The sequence below is a fragment of the Acipenser ruthenus genome, chromosome 6 (assembly GCF_902713425.1).
Source record: "Acipenser ruthenus chromosome 6, fAciRut3.2 maternal haplotype, whole genome shotgun sequence".
NCBI classification, from domain to species: Eukaryota; Metazoa; Chordata; class Actinopteri; order Acipenseriformes; family Acipenseridae; genus Acipenser; species Acipenser ruthenus.
In genome coordinates, this window is record NC_081194.1 from 17461117 (window position 1) to 17485671 (window position 24555).

At 35.8% G+C, this 24555-nt stretch overlaps 1 protein-coding gene and 1 long non-coding RNA gene across 5 annotated transcripts; one reads left to right on the forward strand and one right to left on the reverse strand.

The window, feature by feature from the left end:
- Window positions 1-528: 528 nt before the first annotated feature.
- LOC117410508 (syntaxin-7-like) lies at window positions 529-23300 on the forward strand. Of its 3 annotated transcripts, none has more exons than XM_034017101.3 (10): window positions 529-626; window positions 4905-5011; window positions 14813-14882; window positions 15233-15323; window positions 16198-16335; window positions 19112-19149; window positions 20077-20173; window positions 20358-20430; window positions 21814-21896; window positions 22628-23300. In XM_034017101.3, exons 2-10 carry the CDS (start codon window positions 4927-4929, stop codon window positions 22721-22723), a joined length of 771 nt encoding a protein of 256 aa, XP_033872992.3. In that variant the 5' UTR covers window positions 529-626; window positions 4905-4926; the 3' UTR covers window positions 22724-23300. The 3 variants fall into 3 exon arrangements, with proteins under 3 accessions (XP_033872992.3, XP_033872995.3, XP_033872993.3); XM_034017104.3 differs by lacking the exon at window positions 22628-23300 and adding an exon at window positions 22486-22603; XM_034017102.3 differs by lacking the exon at window positions 529-626 and adding an exon at window positions 871-999.
- LOC131737264 (uncharacterized) lies at window positions 987-4090 on the reverse strand. Of its 2 annotated transcripts, none has more exons than XR_009328854.1 (4): window positions 3962-4090; window positions 3346-3456; window positions 1689-1784; window positions 987-1303 (listed from the first exon to the last, which is right to left on the reverse strand). It is a non-coding gene; the product is annotated as an uncharacterized LOC131737264 (long non-coding RNA). The 2 variants fall into 2 exon arrangements; XR_009328853.1 differs by having other exon boundaries at window positions 987-1596.
- Window positions 23301-24555: the final 1255 nt, after the last annotated feature.

The window sequence follows — 24555 nt, forward strand, 5'->3', positions numbered from 1 at the left end:
GTCAATTCCACTAATTGAACTCCAATTTTAAAAATCAATCTAGTCAGTTCCAATTCCACCCATGTATACATTCAGTTCCCTTACAATTGTGTCATTCCAAACCCAATTCTACCTCTAGTCCATGAAATGTTATAATATTGTATTAAAAAAATAAGGGACACTCACACAATACACTTTTATTGCCACTTTTAACAGCAATAATGATAATTTACATGTATTACAGTACAATATGCACATCCAAGAAATACAAAAGAAAATAAACCAGACAAACTATGTTGTGATGTAGTACGTATTGCCTCAAAAGAAAGTATCAAGTTATGCATACAGCCATAAAGATTATCATCACTTATCGATGCAGCATGTGTAAGACTTTTGCACAGCAGTGTGTGTGTGTATAATAATAATAATAATAATAATAATAATAATTTTCTGAAACGGTTAATGTAGGCCAATACTATTCATACCTAATAACGTTTCTAATACAACGGTAAAAAATAAACTGCTGTAATTTGAATGTGTACTGTGTGACTTGACAAACGGTGCGCCTGCGTACACACCAATCAGCTGACAAGGGCATGATTCAGTCAGCAGGAAACAGACGGAAGAGAGTAAGCTACAGGATCGCGGTAAGGAAATGTCAACACAGAAGTGATTTTATATGTCATTGTAAAATATTAGAATAAGCATTTTAAAATCGTTTTGCACAGCAAAAAAAAAGGCAACTAACAAACATATAAACTGGAAAATCTTGCCAATTTTGCCTTACTAAAAATGCTTTAAAAAAAAGTTTTATATATATATATATATATATATATATATATATATATATCATACACATGTGCTGTTTTTTTTAAATCAACGTACTTGTCAGTACAGAACAAAAGACAGAAGTTACATCTTCATATAATATTAGTTTCTTTTTTTTTCTTTTCGTGTTTTGTTCACAAATTGGCTGCGTATATAGTTCCGCATTCTATGGTGAATCTTGCCAACTTGCAGGTACGTGTTAGTGCGTCTTGATGTGAGACAGTCGGCGAATGGGCCATTTTTTTCAGTTTTGTTTAAAAGTAAGGCCTAATCGACAATATACTGTGCGAGAGGAATATACTTGCTTTTTAATTCTATTATATTTGCCTTACCGCACAAACATAATGGAGGAAGTGCTGGCCAGTATGGAAACATTGCTACCGGGTAGTTCAGTGTCTTTTATTTTCACTTTGGCAATGTTTGAGCTAATATCATATTGAAAGTGAATGCCGAGACTCATGGTGATAGTCAATGTGGAATATTTTACTTTCAAAAACTTTGTGTGTGTGAGAGAGAGAGAGAGAGAGAGAGAGAGAGAGAGAGAGAGATAGAGAAAATTATCGTATTTTCTTTGTAATTTAATTTCTACACAAGTGTAGTTATTACATTACACAGTAACATTTGAGTATCAAATTCTGTGATTCGATTTTCTTGCTGTTTACTGCTGCAAATCTAGTCCCTTTTCATCCTAAGAAACTGCATCTCCTCTCTTTGATTTCCACTTTTTATTTTTCTCTCCCTCTTTCTCTATGCTATCCTCCATTGTCCAATCTGCAAACCAAGCCCTTCCTGTATGAAAACATTATGTATCTCAATATTTTTATTTATTAAATGGCTACTTAGTAGAATCTATTTTTCCACCAAAATACTACATTTCTTACCATTTGATATGCCTTGGTATTTGTTCTGTATATATTTTTTTCTATTGCAGTTTCTGTATTAGTGTGCCTTGATACTGGTTCCCTGCACTGCTCTCACTGAAAAATAAATACATAAATTAATTCATACATAAACAAATTTACAGTCAGTCGATGGATTTTGCATGTCCAATAAATAACTTATATATATATATATATATATATATATATATATAAAATTAGTGTTTAAATAAAACAAATGTAAATATGGTAAAAACCAACTAGGTTAGCAACACTAAAATCGAAAGAAAAACAAATCATTACATTTTTTGCCAGGGAGTTTTTCTTGAAATGCTTCTAAACAGTAAACTTAAGAGAGGTCAGAGTCTGAGAGGGGAGAGAAGGAGGGTGTTGGAGGGTGTTGGAGGGGGTGGGGGGAGGGAGAGGTGTTAAAGAGTTTGCGGATATCAGAGATTTTAAAGGAGAAGAAAGATACAAAGTTGTCAGAAGAGATAGCGGAGGGAGGAGACAGTAGAGAATAGATTCCGGGGGTTGTTTGTGGAGGATTGGATAATAGATTGGAAAAAGGAGCCTTTAGCAGAGGAGAGAGTAGAGGAGAAGGGAGTTTGGTTCTTTTCCATTTCTTTTCAGCAGTTCTGTTCTTGCCATGCTGAGCACAGAGGAGAGCCAGGGTTGGGTTGGGTTGGGTTGGGTTTGGGAGGGGAGGGGAGGGGCGGGGCGGGCACGGCAAGACGGAAGGTGAGGGGGGAGAAGAGGGTGGAGGTAGTAGAGTCTATGAGAGTTGGGAGAAGGAGTCGATAGGAGGGAGGTGAGAGAGCGGTGGAGGCAAGGACAGAGGAGGAGAGCGGAGGTTTCGGCGGGAGGTGACAGTGGGAGTAGGTGGGGTAGGGAGAGATGGGAGAGACAGAGAAAAAGAGATGAAATAGTGATCAATCAGAGAAGTCCAGAGGGTGACAGAGAGGGTGAAGGGGCAGCAGGCCCTGGAGAATGTGAGGTTCAGTTGACGGCCAGCTTTGTGGGTAGGAGGGGATGGGGAGAGGGAGAAACTGAAGGAGAGGAAGGAATCCGACAGTGGGTGGGGTTGGAGAGATAGCTATTGAAATCGCCCAACAGGACAGTTGGGGTAGACGGAGAGGGGAGGGAGGAGAGGAGATAGTCGAGTTCATCGAGAAAGTAAGCGAGAGGTCCAGGAGGACGGTACAGTACAAGGTGTTAACAGAGAATTAGGAGAGGTCAGGGAGGACAGAAAAGAGTAAGAAGGGAGAGAGGAGAAGACCAGTCCCACCTCCCCGTCCAGTGAGATGCGGAGTATGGGACAGGACATAGAGAGAGGACAGGGCAGCAGGAGTTACAGTGTTATCAGGAGAGAGCCAGGTTTCAGTGAGATCAAGGAAATCGAGAGAGATGGGAGGCAAAGGCAGAGATGAAATCAGCTTTGTTAACAGAAGAGTGACAGTTCCATTGGGCACCAGAGAGAGTGGGAGGGGGGAGAGGCAGAGGGATGAGGTTAGAGGGGTTAGGGGAGCAGCGGCGGAGGTGGGACAGAGGGCAGGAGTGAGAGGACAGAATAACAAGGATGTGAGAGACAGTCATAGCAGGACAGGTGAGACAGATAGGTACAGTAGTAGTGGGAGCAGGAGCGGTGAGGGAGGGTACAGACCTGTCTAGTAGTTGGCGTCTCCCAGAGCGCTGCTAGGTTCGGATTTTCTCCTACAGCCTCTCCACGCACCCTCACTTTGCAAGGGAACTGGTTAACAGCTGCTAAAATGCGCTAAAGACAATACGTAAGCAATACAGTAGTTGCAATGCACTTCAATGGAATCAAACAACTACAAAAAGCGGTGTGGAAACCAATCAAATTTCAAATTAACATCTATTCAATTTAACCACACTCACAACAGTACAGCAAATAATTGAAACACCACCTTAATAATGTTACTTAAATATAGCTAATGTTAAGAGTTGGAATGAGGCCTCTAGTAGTCAATGGGAGAGATTTGGAAAAGGTCCTCGCTCTACCTGTCCTCGCTCTGACTGCCCTTGGTCGTGTGGCCCTTAGACTGCCACAGCTCAGACTGCACTTAGTCGTGTGGCCCTTAGATGGCTGGCGCTTAGAACAGCTGGCTTTCTAAGACACTGTCAATTTATACTGTCCTACAGGTCTAGAGCTGGTCCAGTTTCCACGCTATCTAAATTCACTTCAATCAGCCACAGCTCTGAATACTTTAGACAATTAATTCCTTCAACCAGCTAATCAAGGATTCAATTGTACATACCAAAATCGCTATTTTCTTCCTGTCTACTGCAACAGCTAAACACAATCCAAGCAGGTCAGACGCTAGAGACAGCTTTTAGACACATCAAGTGGCATTATACCAATATTCTGCTACCGGCACGACAATGCTCTGGGGATAAAAACGGGATGAAATGAGCATCCCAAGAAAGGTTCTGGGGATACTGGGACCAGTGTTCTAAAAGTGGGACAATCCTGTCACCTTAATCAGATTAGGTTTAGAACATTAGCAGAGGGTTAAACCCTCCCCCCCTCACATGGATGGCATTTGTCATTCAGTGCGTGTATGTGAATGCACATTGTAAAACCTCTGATTGAAAAGGAATTTCTCAATATACGCGAGTATGACGGTACCCCAGACATTAGGACGTTTTCAGGACTATGTTAAGCAGACAGTAAGTTTACCCGGCAGAAAACTATTTAGAATGTAAAGACACACTTAGATAATCTCCTAGAGTGTGAACACAATATGATGTATTAATTGTTTTGCTTTCCAACTGTATGTGTAGATGTTCATGTAGTGCCAGTTTGTAAAAGAGCTGTTTAAATGTAGGGAATTAAAAAGTAAAAGTAAAAAAGAGGTGATTCATCAGTCTACTAAAAGCTGCTAAATTAACATATGAGGATGGTCTGTATCTATGAGATTACTTCATGTTATAGGAAATTAAGTAAATATGTTAGAAGTAAGTAATGTCTGTCCTCTGCCTTGTCATGAAGAAATCCTCCACCCATAAATGTTTTTTTTTGTTTGTTTGTTTTTTGTTTTTAAATAAAATTAGTTCACAATTATTAGGCTAAAATGTAAAATAATATGTTAAAAAAAGCATCATTGGTGTGGTGATTACTTTGTCTTTACTCGCAGAATAGTGTTTTGTCTGTAATCTGCTTGGTGAAAAGGACTCACACATCTTACATTTGTTTTTCAGGGGGTACTTCTAATGCTTCAACATGTCTTACCAATCAGGGACAGATGCTGATGCAAACCGCCTTGCACAGACCATAGGTTCAAACATTCAGAAGATTACACAGTACAGTAAGTATTTGTCAATATTTAGAGTATCTATGTGAGAAAACCCAGCATCATTTTGTGATGATCATGCCTGGCAACAGTGAATTTGCAATCTATTTTTAAAAATGTTTGTTGCAACAATATACTAACCAAACCTTTCAGTTTCAGAAATCGAACTTATAGTGGGTTCCAAACTGTAAACAAATGTTTGGTGTGTAATTTCTACAAGAAAATCAGGGTTTGTAAGTACATAACAAAAATCTGAAAAACTGTTTTAGTTGACAATGAATGTGAACTCAGCTAAAGATAACATATACTTAGTGTTCCGCACGTTTCAGGTTTATTTAGAATTTTACTGAAAAATTACAGGATTTTTTTTTAAACTGGATGTCGGTTTTTACTGATTTATACTTGATTTGTGTCTATTATTCAATATTTTTCCATTACTGTTTCCTAGGAAATACACAATATTTTGATCAAATTGCTGTTTTATTTTGACTCCGACATTGTAATAAGCAGTCCTACACTGTATCCTAGTATACAGCAGACATTTAGTTGTCAGAGGACAAATAACGTTCAAACATGGTTCTCTGTCACTTCACAAACACATTATTACCTGATTATGTTGGCCAATCAAAGTCTGTTTTATTGTGGCAGTTGCTGGGCATAGTAACTACTAGTGTGATCAAAAACTAAATTGAAACACTTGCACGAAAATATAATATTTTTATTGGACGAAGAATGGGGAGAAAACGTAAATCAGTGTATGAATATTCAAAAGAAAACAAATGCTTCGAAGTAAACAAAAATCAAAAATAGCAGAAGTGGGTCAGATGAGGCAGAGGATGCATAGCGCTGCAAATACTGCTGCATTGAGGTACATGTTTGCGCTGATAATAAAAGAACATACTGAAAAATAAGCGGCACATTAAACTAAAACAGTAAAGTGAACTGAGAGACAAGAAATCCATTTATGTGGCTTTTTACACACGCTTTAATAAAAAGGAAGTGCAGAATGACTGTGTTAATGAGTTTGTCAGAGCGCTGTGCTTTGCTGGACAGCCACTGTTTATTGCAGAGGTATGTATTGGTGACTTTGTGCGACAGTACTATCTGTCCATCGGTTAAACACTGCCTAAGCCGACAATCTTAATCGTAAGTGTTTGACAGAAAATGGTGATGCTTTAGTTGGCATTGATGGAAATTTCCAGTGTGATTGCACCACCCAGTTTTGTCAATTTTCTTTTCTTTTTATGATTTGTTTTGTGCTGATGTCATCATCATTCCATCTGTAGATACTGTTTCCGTCAGCACAGCGATTGCCCAAACTTTCGTAAAGTACCAGCTAACTTGGGAAAATGTGGCTTCGGCTTTCACAGATTCTGTTTTATCATTCATGCCAGGAACATTATTAATCAGAAACCAGAACTGCTACGCATCATATTCCACATGTAAAGTGTGTGTACTGAAATTTTTTCCACGTGATTTTTACCGATGTTTCAATTAAAAACAAGTTTTACTGATTTTATCCCTATTTTAATATATGTAAAAAAAAATAAATAAATGAAAGATAAAAACCGAAAACGCAGCTACCAGCGTCGTACCCAGAGCTGCCATTCTACTTAGGTCAAACTTAGGTTTCAAGCTGTAGCTGGCAGTATTTATATGACTGCTTGGTATTTACTATTCAACCCCAAAATCTATGTTATACAGCAAACAAACAGAGAAAATGAAGGAGTACTTTTGTACTTTACCAGAATTTTTACATGAGCATCAGCATTGATGATGCAGAAAAACAACCTTGGTGTCCTCATAGCTAGTTCCGGCCATGAACACTACATATACTGTATGAGATGCCAATATTTAGAAATAAACACAGGGTTAAAAAAATACTTTCTCTTTAGTTGAGAATGTGAAATTACAACTTTCCTAATTACATTGTAAGCTATACAGTTTTACATCACAGCTATGGCCAAAAGTTTTGCGTCACCCTATAGTTAATTTTGCTTCATAAAGTCGAATGAAACCTGCTGAATAATGTTAACATATTGGATTGAGTTAACTTAACGAAAAACTGACAAAAAATGAAAAATGTGACATTTTGAAATCTAACATGAAATACTGTACTACTATTATGGCTTTATTTTTTATTACCGTATTTGCTCGAGTATAAGTCGAGAAATTTAACCCCAAAACACAATCCTGAAGTTGTGGGGGGTCGACTGATACACAAGTAAAAAAAGACCTTATCAGCAAACCATTAATGTCTGCAAAAGTGATGGCCGGTGTGTAGTTACTACAATCCCCGTCTACCCAGTAGGGTTTAGGACCCAGGGGAGCCCTGTGCAAGCATGCATTCAGTGCGCAAGGCAAGTTCACATACAGTACTTAGCCGCGCACCTGCAGGTCTGCTGGGAGGGACTGCCTAGCTTTGAGGCTTGCTCACTGCCGCTTGTTTGTTATTTTTCTTTTATCAATAGTTTGTATTAGCGCATGAAAAGAAAGTAAGTTCGGTTAAGATCAGGTTAACTTGGTTCCGAGAGAACAGTCTGTTCTGTTTCAATGAACATGCTTTTATGATTCACTACCCTGCCGCTGTGTACCTGCATTGCCGTGCCTATCTTACCCTTGTGGATTACAAACTAATGAAGATTTAATTTGGACGCTAAAACTCAGAAGATCTCATTGCTACACTTCTCTCAAATGTTTTTTTTTTTTTTCTTGCTGGACGGCTAACTTGGATATTATTTTTTAAATCCACATATTTTATGCTACTGAGCTTGTAGCCCACATCTTGTATTTTTTTTGTTTTTGTTGTACTTGACGATTGCTTTAAACAAACGGAACATTGCAACCTTGTTTGTTGTGGTTGTTGCATTGAATTGCGCGCGCTTGCCTGTGCAAGAGCTGCGTTTTTTTTTTGTTTGTTTAGTTTTTTTGCAAACTTGATTTCATGTCCTTATTGTAGTGCAAATAGTTTTTCTTGTGTTAAGCAAATAGTACAAGTTATGTGTTTTTTTCACTGTCAATCAATCCTTCTATGTTTAAATATTTTACATGTTCTTATATTTGGCACAGTAACTAGTTCTAATTTCTGGGAACGTATATAGTTGGCTATAGGCTAAGGGCTGGTTGTTACAGCGTGACCCTGCAGCAGAGTGCTTCTGTGGAAACAGCGCACCTCCATTGACATTGTTGTGGGCAAAACCTTGTTGCCCTCTCTGCCAGAGCAAATGCTTCTAATTTCTCTCAAATCAAAACGCAAACATCTCAAGATTTGGTGAAAACGATTCCGTAACATTGTCAATATATAAAAAAATTAATCCCATGTAAAACACAGATGCAGTTTCATTGAATTACAGCCAGACCACACCACCTCCCACATTCCATTGAAATACATACAAACCCCCCCCCCCCCCAAAAAAAAGTACTGTATTGTAATACACGTCACAATGACGCGTCTGGCAGTTCTAGGTAGAAGTGCTTATAAAATTGTTATTTTTGGGTCATTACATGCCAACTCAACCAGTGCCATTGCCTGTCCGTCTCAGATTTTTCTAGAAAAATTCACCTGGAGGTTTTCAGACACGCTGAGTTCAGAAATGATAGCCATTTTTTTTTAAATGTCTCCTGCGACCAGATCAATCCTCAGAGAATTCAAAGTTGAAGAAATAGCCAGTTTGGATAGAACTATGTGGCACTTTAGCGTCACCAAAGTGGCCATAAGCAATGCTTGAATGCATGACAAATTCAACTTAAAAAAAATCTGCCACTCATACGCCGTCAATATATCTAAATACATATATTTAGGAAAAGTAACGCCTGAAATGCACTCTTAACAATAGTTTCGATTTTGGGAGTTATTTTTTGTTTTCTGTTTCACTAAACTTATAATCTGTTTCAATAACAAATGAAAAAATGTTTAAAAAGAAATGTATACCCGAATCTTGCCCTCACAATGGAGGGGCTCGACTTTTACCCAAGGTCGACTTTTACTCGAGCGACTATGGTATGCCATCCTTCTAGGTGCTCTTTCTTTTTTTTTTTTTTTTTCTTTTTTTATAAATTTAGTCGTCGCCAATTATTTTTACCCCGGTTTTCACCCCAATTTAGCATGCCCAATTATTATCTGTATCCCCGGCTCACCGCTCGCAACCCCCCCGCCGACTCAGGAAACGGAGGCTGAAACACGCGTCCTCCGAAACGTGCTCCTTCCAAGCCGTCATTTTTCGCACTGCAGATCCACAGCAATGCTACCAGACCTATAGTGCCGGAGGACAACACAGATCTGGCGGCTCCGCTGCAGAGCCACAGGCGCCCTATCGGCCACAGGGGTCGCTGATGCGCGGTGAGCCGTGGATTCCCCTGCCGACCTAAGCCCTCCCTACCCGGGCAGCGCTCAGCCAATTGTGCGCCGCCCCTAGGAACTCTCGGTCACGGTCAGCTGTGACATAGCCTGGATTCGAACCTGCGATCTCCAGGCTATAGGGCACATCCTGCGAGGAGCGCCTTTACTGGATGCGCAACTAGGGAGCCCCTAGGTGCTCTTTCTAATAAATTCTATGTGATGCAAAACATTTGGCTGTAGCTGTGTTTACCATGTACAGTATGCATTTGTCATTGTTATAAAGAACAATTTAATTTTAATAACTGAAATTAAACCACTGACACAGGTGTTTCCTCTTGTGCACTGTTGTGTAAATTGTAGTCTTAGTCACAGTCTTATCTCCCTTGTGTAATTACTGCGTTCAGCTTGCTCTTTTATATCCTGTTTTGCATGCTGTTCCATAAGGTACACATTAGTTTTATAGATTAGTGATAATCAGCAGAGACCTAATGTAAAAAAAAAAAAGAACTTCTGTCTTGTGTCAGTGTAGGTTGCAGGACAGTGCCAATATCTTGTAAATATAAAACATTTTAATGTCATGGTATGCCTACTGAGGAAGTCTCTTGATTTTGAGCCATTTGGGATTGACTGTTGAAAGCAGAATGAACAAGGTATTAACACCAGTTAGTATTTCATAATTGTCACCCAAGAGAAAAAAAATGTAGGCACTGTTCAATGAAAGTAAAATGCAACCTGTGTGTCCCAGGGGCACTAGTTACCAGTGATAGGACATGGGTTGTCTGAAATGGCAGAAATGCAGTGTCAATAGCATATCTTTCTTAACCTTTTGTATCTAAAACTATTGTTGCAACAACATATTGTTTAGATTGAATGTTACACTTAATTCAAATAATATGGGCCCCAATATATCTTTCACCTACCAGATTTCACTAGGACTCTAGTCAGGCACGGTGCCAGAATACACTTCCAGGGATGGAAATAAGACTCCCATTGCTCCAGCTTTGAATTCTAGCTTGATTAGCCACAGTGTATAGGTAACAAGCTGAGGTACAGGTAGTGGACAAAAAAAATGGAAACACCAATGTAAAGTCACTTAATAGGGCGTTGGGCCACTATGGTATCCCGCTCTGTGTTCTCGGCGGACTGTTTTTGATTAAACTGGCTGCTCGCGCCCCAGGTGATGATGTCTTTCCCTCTGGGTTCCATGCCGACATCTATGGCAAGCCAAATTATCATTTAGAGATATCTCAAATTGCATTTTAAGATCTCTTGAAATATTTAGAGATATCTGTAAAACATTTCCAGATACCTCAAATTGAATTCCATATATATTTAATTGTACCGTTTTTAAGATACTAAAATTAATTTAAATATATCTGTATACCAATTTGAGATATCTGAAAATGAAATAGATATCTCAAATTGATTTACAGATATCTTTAAATACAATGGAAACCATATGAATTGTGCTAGCTTGGCACGCCAAACTGTCATTTAGATATATCTTAAAATGAGGGTTTTAAAGATCTCTTTAAATCATTTAGAGATATATCTAAATAACTTCCTGTTCATTTGAAGATATCTTTAAATGGACAGGAAGTCCATTGAAAACAGAGCATTTTCACAGGAAGTCATTTCGAGATATCTTGAAATGGTTTAGAGATATCTCTAAATGAACAGGAAGCTATTTGAAGATATCTTCAAATGATGTACAGATACTTTAAATGATTTAGAGATATCTTTTAAATGAACAGGATGTTATTTAGATAACGTGCCCCAACAATCACCCCTCTTTCAAAGTCACTGAGGTCTCCTCTTGCAGCCATGCTAGCCATAATTATAGGCAACCAGGCCTGTCCAGCATTTTTATACATGACCCTAAGCATGCTGGGATGTTATTTGCTTAATTAAAGCATGAGCCACACCTGTGTGGAAGCCCTTGCTTTCAATATACTTGGTGTCCCTCATTTTTTTTGTCCACTACCTGTATGTCGTACTCGTAGTAAAGCCAGGCACGGATCAAATTGCTATGCAGTGGGAGACTTATTTCCATTTGTGAAGGATTGACTGGCTGGACAAAAGCAGAATGGTAGCGACTGGAGCAGGAGTCCGATGCGGTCCAAGCACAGGGTTGCACACTTTTATTAAATTAAATAAAAATGAAATACTTTTAAATATACACAAACAAAAACTGCCAAGCAGGCTTCTAACAAAGTAACTCTGTGCAGCAAAATAAGAGAGCACAGAAGAAACTAGCCTCTCGCTAGAGTCCAAAACAAAACTACCTGATAGCACAAAGAACTGTGCTTAAATACAGGTGGGTCAGGCTAAATTTCCAATCAATTAAGTTACTGAGCGTGACTAGCTGTATTCACATGTATACGTTTTCCCTCCAATCAGGTCAGGCAGTGTAATTCAGCCACATAGTCCCATGGCTGGCTGGCTTTCCTGATTGAGGGGGAACTGAACCGCAGTTGGCAGGGGGTTTTAACCTCTTTTTCTGCCAAAAAGACACACTCTACATGTACAATAACAATAATTAATGTATACACAATTTGCCACCCCATCCCTGACTTAGCAATCTTCTCCTCAGAACTCTGCACGCACACTGCACACCGCAATCATCTCTCAAACCACATGTTAAAATGGGTGGTTTGGGCTTGTGGATTCATGTCCACTGGAGGCTAAATTGAGACCACTAAGCTCATTTCACTTGTAAGAAGAACCAGATTAAAAGCACACACAAAAACAAACTAAAAACATTTCATGATTCAAAGAGTTAAACATATAAATGTATAAGTTATTATAGTAAACCCACAAAAAGGTTAGAAACTAGATATGTGCCCTGTCATTTTCTGCTAAATCTCTGATCTGATCACACTTATTAAAGCATAAATTAAGGGCATTGCACAATGTTGACAAAAGCAGAGTTGATTTAAACTGGAGTTCATCAATAACCAAGCAAAAAAAAATAAGCTTGGAAACTAATGTATCTTGAAAATTTATATTCTTCTCCTTGGGCATTTCTTACATTTCCATAGAAATCCCTTAGTATTTTCTTAAGATGTACATTTTCCACAGTTGAGATGTATTTTAATTTTTTTCTGTTTTAGCCAGTCCTGAAAGATGGCAATTGCCCAATTTTCTCTCCCTCCGTTTTGCTATCTTCCAGTTCATTTAATTGTTATTCATCTAACTCGGCATGTCTGCTTACTACTTTGGGGATTTTTTTGGTGGTTTAGTATCATTAGAGACATATATATTTTCAGGTAGTTGGTCATTCAGTTTTATAGTTGCTGTAACTTTGTAACTGTAAACAAGATGGCTGCCAGTACTGTAAATTCTGTGAAGCAGCGCAGTGATTTCTAATATGTGATAAGGCTTGAGCGGTCCGTCCAATATACAAACAGCTAGAACCTTGCTTGACCAATCACATTGCTTGTTTCACGTTCCATTGCCAGCCCTGGATTATAAATGTTATTGTACTATATTGTGCTGCTTACATGTCAGAACATTCTAATCTTATGCTTTCAGTTCCAGTGGGATCAAAATCAGTTATAACTAGGCTTGCTACTTTTCGATATTAATCAGTAAAGCTCGTTAAATGTTGAATTCCCCAAAAATATGAGTTCAAGTGAAATAAATTTATATACAATTAACGTCGGTAAAACCACTCGCTGTTTTTTTTAATTTTCTTACCCAAAATAATCATTTAGAAATCCTGTCTAGTTTGTATAGTTCTATTAGTTGCTGTCTGTCCCGTCTCCGTTCCGCTCTGAATGACTGGGGGTCACTGCCAGTCTTCTCAGTGGTCCGTTATTACTTTAGTTTCACCCTGTTCTGACAGATGTCGTTGACTGAAGCAGTGCTAGAATGCTGTCGTTTGTTTTAAATGACTGTCAATCATCAAGACCTGCACTGACTGTGCACTTTCATTTGCCAGCTACAGCGCTTGTCATTCAAAGTGCCTAATATGAAATTAGTGGGTAAGGTGTACGTAAGCTTTTGTTTTAGGTGTACGGGGACAGTTACTAGTTTGATTTGAAAATGGGGCGCAAGAGAAAAACACTTAAGTCATATTGTGCACAATACCCTGGCCGACGGCTGAAGTCTCCGCAGCAGAACGTTTTCCACAGTTTATTTGAGACCATTTTTTAATTTGTGTAGGATCTTTATCTTTACAAGGTATAGCTCTGCTGTGACCAAACGTTATTTCAATTAGAATGTTGGTGACCATGGTTTTGTTGCATGTCGAATATGATAAAGGGGTTTCGCTAAATTACACGTTTTTCAGTGGCATAAAAAGTATGGGTTTTTTTTTAAAGCATAAAGGTCGATTTCACCCATGCTCTGCTTGAGTTGAAAAATTAAGATGGTATATTCTTTATAAAATAAACGTCGATATTAATCGTCAATTTGGCAAAAAAATAAAAATCGAATAGTAGCAATCCTAGTTATATAGCTGGTGATATTAACAAGAGTGTGACAATAACCACATTAATATTATCAGGAGCTTGTCACAATTGAGCCATTATTCTGATTGGGACATTTCAATGTGGTGATGTATCCCAAGTGGAGGCTGAAAAATATTTATCAGTAGCTTTTTTACATTCTTTTAATTTGGATGCAGTGCTGAAAACACATTTTTGAATTCAGAAATTTAAGTTTAAATACTGAAGGATTGGAAGCTATTATTGGTACTTGATAAACATGTGCCGACTTGAAAGTCAGTCAGTCATAAGTCTGTTTTTCCATATTTCTGTATACTGTAGTTCTTTAGACGTTGGCATTGGAACGCAGTCCAAAGCTGACAAGCTGTTCATTCTCTACTGATCATAACAGGAGTGTTAAAAGCCAAGAGCTGTTATACAATTAGCATGGTTAACACATTCCGAACTCTGTAGACAAGCATCATTTCGATCCATTTCAACATGTTGATGTCACCTTTTAACAGTGTAATCTGAGGTCTGTTAACACGTACAGTGCTGTTTAAAGGACATGCTCAGGTGTCTTTTTGGTCTCAAAGGCAGGACTAGATTAAAAAAATAATAATTAAGACATTTTGTGTCCTGGAGGGGGGGGGGGGGGAGGTTGTTTGTGTTATTATTATTATTAATATTATTAATAATAATAATAATAATAATAATAATAATAATACATATATGTTGAACAGTTTACAAGACATTGGCTTTATACTCGGTACACATTATTCTGAGATTCCATAGACCAAGTTCAATCATGGGTGTTGTACAAGATAAATGTACTCTTTCCTGACAGGTTTTGGTTTTTTTTGTACAAAAAATCAAATGAAATGTCTGAATCAAAAGCTTGTGGTACTATCAGAACGTAGAAATGTATTACAAATTTGCTTACCAGCAAAGGTCGTTGTAAATCATCACCAAATGTTCAACGATTTTTCAGAATCAAGTTGTACTCTCAGATGTATTCTTAATATTGTTTTCTATGTATTTAATCAGCTGCTGAAATCCAAAGGATTGTAAACCAGCTTGGAACACCACAGGACACCACAGAACTCCGGCAACAGCTGTAAGTTAAACTCTGTTGTAATTTTTGCTTGACAGTAGGTGGCAGTATTAATCATCTAAAAGGGTGATACATAGAACCCTGTGAAATTATTTGTATTTTTTATAGTTTTTCGTTTTATTTTTCACAAATGTTGTTTTATTACAGATACACATTAATAACACAACTCAAATACATGTATATCAATAGTAGTATAGTATACATCATGTTTTAAGTACATACATATTTTTTATTAAACATAATTCGATTTATTTATTTTTTTAACATGTTAACAAACAAACCTCTGTAATACTGTAATAGAAAGTTAACAGTAAATGAGACAACCAGATTTTTTTGTTTGTTTCAAATTTTAGCCAACAGAAACAACAGTGTGTTAATCAGCTAGCCAAAGAAACAGACAGGTATATGAAAGAGTTTGGATCATTTCTACCAACAGCAGAACAGGTACTGTGCACTTCTTTCTCATCCTCATGTTTTTAATTTGTGTATTCTGTGTATTTTCAGACAGGTTTTACTAAAGTTTAATTATTATATAGAAAACATGTCATTGGTTATTTAGTAAAGCAACTTAAATGATGTGAATTGGAAATATTTAGCATTCACATACAGAAATGTAAGCTGTCTTATTTAGAGGAGATGGACTAACAAATCACAGAATTTCCTTTGCAAGGCATCAATTCAGTGACAAAAAGCAATATACACTGGCTCGGGTCAAAAGCCACTCCCTACGTGTCATGCTTGCATGTGCAACTTACTGTGACAAACAACAATGTACAACAGTGGCCCAAATCACAGAAACCTGTAATACTGGACAAGACACCATTTAAAAAGAGAAGTACTTTTTAATAGTGGATGGCTTTAAATAAATACCTGTTCGAAACATTTGTTTTCCTATTCGATATGTGTTGATTAAAAGGGTGACAGGTTTGTTTATTTTATAGTTTTTATTCTTTGTCCAAAAACTCTGGGGTGTTTTGTTCTCATTTTGAATAGTACTAGCAGATATTATTTAACTATGACATTAAGCTTAAGACTTGCACTTCCTGTTTTTTTAGTTGTGACCACTTTAAAGAGGAACCCCCCAGGCATACAACTTAAGAAATATTTCTTAGGAACAAATGACATGCATAGACATTTTCTTTCTTTTGAACATGTTTAATGAGCTACATTAATTTACCAGTATTATTTTCGGATGCCCTATACTTTAAATAGATTTATTTCTATGTAGTGTTTTGTAGTAAGTATTTGACAGATCCTAAGCAAGCTTTCCAACAAACCTTATCTTTCTTTTTCTTTTCTTTTGTTTTTGTAATTGTAGCGCCAAAGAAAGATACTGAAAGATCGTCTAGTTGGTGACTTTTCTAATGCGTTGGCTGCTTTCCAAAAGATTCAAAGACAGGCTGCACAGAAAGAAAAGGAATTTGTAGCCAGAGTGCGTGCCAGCTCAAGAGTGTCTGTAAGTAGAACGCTTCTTTTCAAATGTCTGTTCATTTGTTGTGGGGTCTAGGGAGTTATATTTACCCATAATTATATATAACTGAGGATCGATCTAAAGTACACTGTGTTGCTAGTCTTTACTTGCACATATATTTGTTAATATGTACTTAGGGCTGGACCAAATCAATCCCGACTGCTCTTGCGAAAGATTGTTTATGCGATAATATCGATAGTTTCCATATCGCATTTTCTTTATCCCGAAACCAAAACTAGCCATTTCCAATCCGCGAAAGGGGCGGAGAGAAGTTTCACAGGAGTAGGAGGGACCACCGAAAGCAACGTGAAAACAGCTGTTGACCAATCCCCAGCCGGTATTTGTGACTTTTGAAAGGTCAGAAACAAGGCGGTAACATGCGAAAAAGCAGGCGAAGACAGCCAGGGCAGAAACAAAATAAAATAAAAATCTGTGTTGTACTACTGTTTTGTTTGAATATCAGTGAATGCTATTACAAACAAACTAATAATAATAATAATAATAATAATAATAATCTGCTTTTATTTTTATTGTGTAAAATATTGAAAATAACACACTTGGCAATTACCTTGTTTCCACAACATCTGCAGCATCGTGCTGCATTGTTCTGTCACTGTTATGAAAGCGTTCCACATTGTTTTCATGATTTTTGTAAAAATCCATACCATGCCCTGGCTTGTGTCAGCACCATGCAATGCCAGCATCCTCATACCCGACTGGCACGGTGCTGCCCAGAGTCCTGTTGTGCACATGGCTGTATAGTAGGCTGTAACTGCACAAGAACGAAGATTAAAAAAAAAAAAAAAATGTCGGTTAACAAAGAAACTCTGTGTGTGCATTATAAAATTAAAATGCTGATAATAAATAAAAAAAAAATAAATAAATACAAACAAATTTGGTGTGAATAGTACATCCAAAAACCAAAGTAACACTCACCAGGATCAGTACCAGTACATATTATATACAATAAGAAGTCGAATGAAAGCTTTCCAGTGCCCTGAAAAAAAAAAAACGTTGATTGCAGATTTTTTAATTTTTTTAAACGGACAGTCAGGTAGTTTTATTATTATTATTATTATTATTATTATTATTATTATTATTATTATTATTATTATTATTATTATTATTTCTTCTGTCGAAAACCCAAAGCAAATTTAAAAACTTCATCTTGATGCTTCTGAGGTGACAGTTAGGCTACCATTATAGGTATTACGTAATTTTGTTATCTACACGGATTTGTTCGAGGGGTCCGCTTGGCATGCTGCCAAAATAAAATTTGTGCATCCTTGAACTGGATTGGTGGGTTTGTTCTTACATGCCGAGAATTTGGACTTCATGTAATGTTCTGTATAGGCCTACCTGTTGAAGTACTTTACGAGAGTAACCAAATGTTAAAAACTAAAAGTTAATATCTTTAAAGTGGTTAAAACATTCATATGTTCTTTATTAGTATTCTAGTTTGTTTACATTTGCTAGCCTCGAGTTTGATCTAAGTTCAATGTAATGGAGCACTGTGTCTTTAAGAAATGAATAATTTGAACAGAAGTAGGTGATGTCACAGATGATGTGTGACTGTCCATGTCCATGGACTTAAAAATAAAAATGTACCATAGTCGTGGCTTACTACAAAGATAAAAAATAAAAATTTATATATCTAAAAAGCTTTACCATCACTGAAAGAGACACTGCTCCACGCAAAGCTCTCCGCGAGTAGAAAAGAGTTTATTGTTTGTACGTATTAAAGAAATAATACATATTGCTTTATTAAACATTTAACTCGAACTGGTGCAAAAAAAAAGTACTAAAGAAGAAAATGGTCTTGTGTGTGTTTCGTTTAAAGGTGCCACAAACACAACATATATTATGATAATAATAGGCATAATACATATAATATTTGATACTGTAAATTATTAATTTTAAATTCAGTGTTGTGTGCAAGTGTTTGATATATGAGGTCAGTGGAGCGTCTTGAGGCATGTACTGTTTTTTTTGTTGCAAATATCAGGATGTTTAGTGTTATTTTTTCACTATTTGCTTAATACACGATAGCTTTCGACAGGTTCGAAGTTGACTATAAAATCCAGTCCTGCGAAAGTCTTTCGATGTGATTTATAGCTGGAATTGAGTAGATTTGGTCGGACGATAGCAAACCACTCTCCCTTCTCAACCCACTTGTAGTCAACAAGCGATAGCTGCTTTTTGAAGGGTGAAAAGGGCTTGTTTTAGTTCTGCGAGATTTCGCTTGGAATTTTTGTTGTGTTTTATTACTGCGATTGCTTTCGCATCCTTGTTCACTAAGTGCTAATTTTGATTTGGTCCGGCCCTTAGTTTCTATATAAAAGAACACACTCAATTTGTAAACAATTACAATAGCAAAAAATATGTTTATTAAAATGTCTGTGTACAGTCCAGTAATGGTGGTCATATTAACAATACATTTTAGCAAAGAAAATCAACAAAAAAAAAAAAAAAAACATTGAAAATGTATGCCTAGATTTGCAATAATCCAAAAAATAATGTATATAATGTCCAAGCATCACTTACAAGCAGTAAACAGAAAGCTTTGAAAACAAGTTAATGAGTTTTCTCACATATCATAGTAAATAAAGCTTAGTCCAATGGGTGCTGCATTGAGATTTAAGAAGGACAAGAAAAACAGATGGGTATGCTAATTGTTCCCTTAGGGAAACTGTCTGACATTCAAAGCAAGAAAAAAAAGCACTGCGATTTTTTTTGTTTGTTTGTTTGTTTTCAATTCTAGGGTGGTTTGCCAGATGAAGGCCTGCTGTCCTTTGAAAGGTGAGAAAGTAGGCCGTATTCAATGTCACAAAATGACTGCACCCTTTAAAATCAAAGTCAAATGAACAGTTCTTAATAGGTGTATGAGTCCCACAAAGTACTGTGAAAGTCTCAGTCGACATACACACTAGTAAATTAAGTCACAGCAATTTAAAAAGTATTGTATGCATTGCAAAGACATGATGATCTTAATTATTTATTAATCCCTGCTGGAGTTGTTGTTTTAAGATCCACCGACATTCTTTTTTGTAGTGAATAAACTGACTGCTGCTTAGAAAATATTCAGACTTCATATTTGCAACATTAAATAAATAAATAAATAAATAAATAAACAAGTAACACTTTTGTAGTGACGTTTAACTTGATCTGTATGTTCTCTCTTTTACCTTGGGTTATGGTTATTATTGGGCATTGTCAACTAAAATTGAACCACATTGTATTGTTACAGCTTGAAAAGGGCATCATACTCTGCTAGTTTTGCAGTTTAATGTTGAGTACAAACACATTAATACTGCTTTTCAAAATACCAGATTGTTGTACTCATAACCTCTTGTGATTCTGTGTTATATATAATTACTTAAACAATACATAATCCCATAAAATAAAACATTCAGTATCATAGGTTTAATAATCCAATCATATAAAAATATGGATAAATATTGCTTGATTGAAGTCATGTTGCACTTACTGCAAATTGTACATTTAAAATATATAGTTTTTATTTTCAGTTTCTTCATAATCTCTAAATTCAGCACTATATGTTCCATTGTATGTGTTGTGTGTGACCTTGGAAGCTTGGTCTACGTGTTATTGATAGCTATAGATATTGTAGTGTGTTCATTATTTTATAGTTATTTATTCAAATACAATGACACACATTTATTGAACTTAGAATGAAATTCGAACCTCTAACCTTTTCAATGACAGTGAAAATCGGCCGCAAGCACAGGTACAAGATGATGCTATTAGGGAAGAGGACCTTGTGCTTATCAAAGAAAGAGAAACTTCCATAAGGCAGCTGGAGGTGATTATGATGTGCAATTTACATTTTTATTAATATATCTAGCTTTTTTCTCCAATTATTATATCTTTATCCTGAGTCAAATATTTAAACATGTTTATATAAGGTATTTGCATTGTTTTGAAAATTAGGTTTTTTTGTTTTTAAACATGCTCACTAACATATTTGTGACCTTTTATTGTATCAGTCTGATATTATAGGTATCAATGAAATCTTCAAAGATTTGGGAATGATGGTTCATGAGCAAGGGGACACAATTGGTAAGATTCATTTTTAGTTATTATTTTATTTATTTTGGGGGGGTATAAATCCTATCAATCATTTTGTCTGCCAAAAAAACCCATCAACTTATAAACACTCCACCCTAGGCTTGTATTTGAATTATGCACCAAAGGGCTGGAAAAAGAGCCTAGAAAGCTACTGTAATGATTTGCACTTAAAATGTTGTATATAAGATCTGTGCAATATACTTCAGGTTACAATATTGTGTTTAGTATGCTATTTTTGGGGTTTTTTTTGCAAGGATACTTCTGTCCTGAAGTGCAGCTCCATTCAGGAAGCACAGGACATGGAAATGATTCTCGGTCAGTTTCACAGACCTTAATTAGCAATAATCATGAATTACTAACTTTAGGTAGTCCAAAATCGGTACTTATTGGGGTCTGTGCTTTAAGACCAGGCAGTTGTGGCAGCCCCATAAACTTTAATTTAATGCAACCCCTGGTCAGAGGATTACTTTAATAATTAATAACATAGTTGAAGGTTGCCTGTTCCTGATCTACTGTGATTAACTTCTCAGAATAGATCAATCATTAAAGAACCTTATGGAACAATCCCAAACCTCCCGAGTGGTTATTAAGCTTTGTTCATATACACAACACATTTAATTGATGCATTTAGCACTTAAAACTACATAGGCACAGTCTGGCACTTTATTGTTTTTCAACTTGACTTACTTCCCTTGACAGGTAATGTAAGGTAACAACAATATTGACTTACATCCATTGTACTTAATTTTTTATATATATATATATATATATATATATATACAGCTCTGGAAAAAATTAAGAGACCACTGCAAAATTATCAGTTTCTCTGGTTTTACTATTTATAGGTATGTGTTTGGGTAAAATGAACATTTTTGTTTTATTCTATAAACTGCTGACAACATTGAACAATGAACTTATTTTCTTTGTATTATGCAAGGTCTGACAACACTGCATCTTTTTTGTTATTTTGACCAGTTGTCATTTTCTGCAAATAAATGCTCTAAATGACAATATTTTTATTTGGAATTTGGGAGAAATGTTGTCAGTAGTTTATAGAATAAAACAAAAATGTTCATTTTACCCAAATACATACCTATAAATAGTAAAACCAGAGAAACTGATAATTTTGCAGTGGTCTCTTAATTTTTTCCAGAGCTATAAATATATATATATATATATATATATATATATATAAAGGACATATGTATTTTTTACCATATTACATTATAGGTGATAAGATTTTAATACTGTTATTTTATTAGATTGTGTTAGGAATGCATGATTGGACAAGAATGTAACCTTAATGTTTCTAAAATACTGCTTTAATAAAATCCAAAAAACTTTTTTTTGTTTGTTTTGTTTTCCTTCATCCAGACAGCATAGAGGCCAATGTAGAAACTGCTGAAGTACATGTGCAGTCAGCCAGTCGTCAGCTGACCAGGGCTGCAGAATATCAGGTAAAGTCAGTGTCTTAATCCACAGGATCCATGGAAAACTGATAATTTCTGATAGCTGCTTCTGTTTTTTTTTTTTTAGATGAAACAAAAACAATAACGGTTACAACCTCAAGAATAGCACAACAAAACGTTGTGTTTTAGTATTTATTTTTATGCATGTCGTCTCTTTAAATCCTCTATTCATTAAAGCATTTTTTACCTTTTGAAGATTCATCCAAGTAACAGTATATACATGCAAGTCATATAATTAGACATATAAATGTATTGGAACTACATGCAAGTCATATAATTAGACATAAAACAACTAGACTTTGTTTTCTTGTATTATAATACCAATAAAAATGTTTGACTTTCAGTATAAAAAAACAATTTATAATAGCATAATTGATATGTTTTTTGAACTGTGCATAAGCTTATTTCTATAATTATTTATATATATATATATATATATATATATACATATACACATATACACACATACATATATATATATATAAAATATATTATTTCTGCATAGGACATAATCACATATTTTGATCTTGGCCCTAACAAATCTTTATCGTACACTTTTCCCCTTTGTGAGCTTCAGGTGTATTCATTTGCAGTAAAAAGAAGCACTGTGTGGATCTTTCAGTTTTTGAATACTTTTCTTCAGCCCTTTTAGTGATTGGATTTGAGGGATTTCTCTGTAGTTTCATGTTTTTTTTTTTCTTTTCTTTGTCTACTGATAGAGCAAATCCCGCAAGAAGATCTGCATTCTAATTGTGGTTCTCTCAGTACTAGCTGTTGTAATTGGACTAATCATCTGGTTTTCTTTGAAAAAATAAAGATGCTACAAGAAAGTGCATTTTTAAATATTCTTAAGCTTATGTCACAGGCATAATGTTTTTACCAGTTCTTCTTCTACTGCCTGAAAACTTAGGATTGCCAAGAGTAGCCAAAGTTTGTAAGAACAAAAAAATGCTTAATGTGTGCTAAAAAAAATGAAAAGTGCTCTTTGCAGTTGTAATTTCTGTTTTGTGTTTGTTTTCAAAGACAATATCATATTTTATAACTTGTTAATAAATAATTTCTCAAGTACTTGCATTCCATATGACAGTGCTTGACTTGAATATGTAATTTTTTGTTATTTGTGCCATCACCTAAATGAATGTTACCAAGAACAGAACTAAAATGTTTTGAATAATTTTCTCTACGTCTTTATTACATTGATCATATTTGCACTAAGAGCAGTACATAAACGTGCACCTGATGTGCGCCTTTATAGAATGTAATATATGAATTGCATTACATGTTTAATAATGTTTTAAGTGTTATAATAATAACATTTGATTTCTGTTATTTTGTAAAATTGCTGTGGTTTAAAGTGTCAGTTATTACAATAAAAATCTGTAAGTCTGTTAATGTTTGTTGTTTTGTCTTTCACAGTAACAATGAACAATTTGAGGTGAAGCAGACTAACAAATCTTACCTATTTTTGTAGGTTTTCCATTTTCTTCTGTGTTATCGTATTCTGTCACTCACTGCCTTCTTTTCATTGTCTGTCTTCAGATATTATGCAACATAACAGACCTTGTCCTTGTTAAAAGTGTAGTCCCTGGGTTTGGATTTTGTAAAGAAATAATCTTATTTAAATTAAACTGGATGTCGGCATAATCAGTTTTATTCAAGCACACCACCACAGCAACTGCCTGTGTTAATTTCTGGGCTGTTGAATACATGTTATACAAACAAGTTTATGAACAAATAGCATAATCAGCATCGAACAGCTTTGTATGTATACTGTTTTTGAAGAATATCTTAAACTTTTACTTTAGATAGTGTATTTAATTTGGAATGACCTAACTACTGAATGGAAAGATTGAAAAAGAAACTTAAAATCACACACACCACACACACATATATATCTCTCAGACTCGTGACTCCAACTCAGACTTGAGTCATGGTCACAAAAGACTCAGACACTGACTCTGACTCGAACATTAGGCGATATTAATGACGAGTCCTTTTTTATTTTCTATGACATAAGTAATATTATGGTTACTATGAAACTGCACAATAAAAACCCACCCATCAAAACATTATCCAATCACTGGTTGCCCTGTTGTCTTTGCAGCCAATCACAGTAAGAATAAGAAATTGGAAGTGAATTAGGTTGTAGCGTAAACACACACCCACATAAATCCAACTGTAACCATCGCAGACCAAGTATTTATTTTTTCCTCTTTTGCATTAAGTTTTATAAGGAATAAATTGTCAGCATGGTAAACAAGTCAGTAATTATTTCTCTTTACTACTTTAAACCATGTGTTAAGTTTTTTAAGCACTATAGAAATATATTTCTAAAACTGGATTCTTGAAAAATAAATCATTTGATTTTGCTGAGCTCCCTGAATCTGGAATGTAATGTATGTGTTTGCACTGAAAACATTCTAGACAGCATTCAGAACTAGCCAGACACATGGCAAATGACATTTAATAGAGAAAAGTGTAAAGTACTGCACACAGGCAATAAAAATGTGCATTATAAATATCATATGGGAGATACTGAAATTGAGAAGGGATCTATGAAAAAGACCTAGGAGTTTATGTTGACTCAGAAATGTCTTCATCTAGACAATGTGGGGAAGCTATAAAAAAGGCCAACAAGATGCTCGGA

Bases quoted from the DNA above. Each gene is read 5' to 3' on its own strand.
- LOC117410508 (XM_034017101.3), top strand. From the start codon at position 4,927: ATGTCTTACCAATCAGGGACAGATGCTGATGCAAACCGCCTTGCACAG. The intron at 15,324-16,197 runs GTACTGTGCACT...TTGTAATTGTAG, and splicing joins TTCTACCAACAGCAGAACAG to CGCCAAAGAAAGATACTGAA. The intron at 20,174-20,357 runs GTGATTATGATG...TTATTGTATCAG, and splicing joins CTTCCATAAGGCAGCTGGAG to TCTGATATTATAGGTATCAA.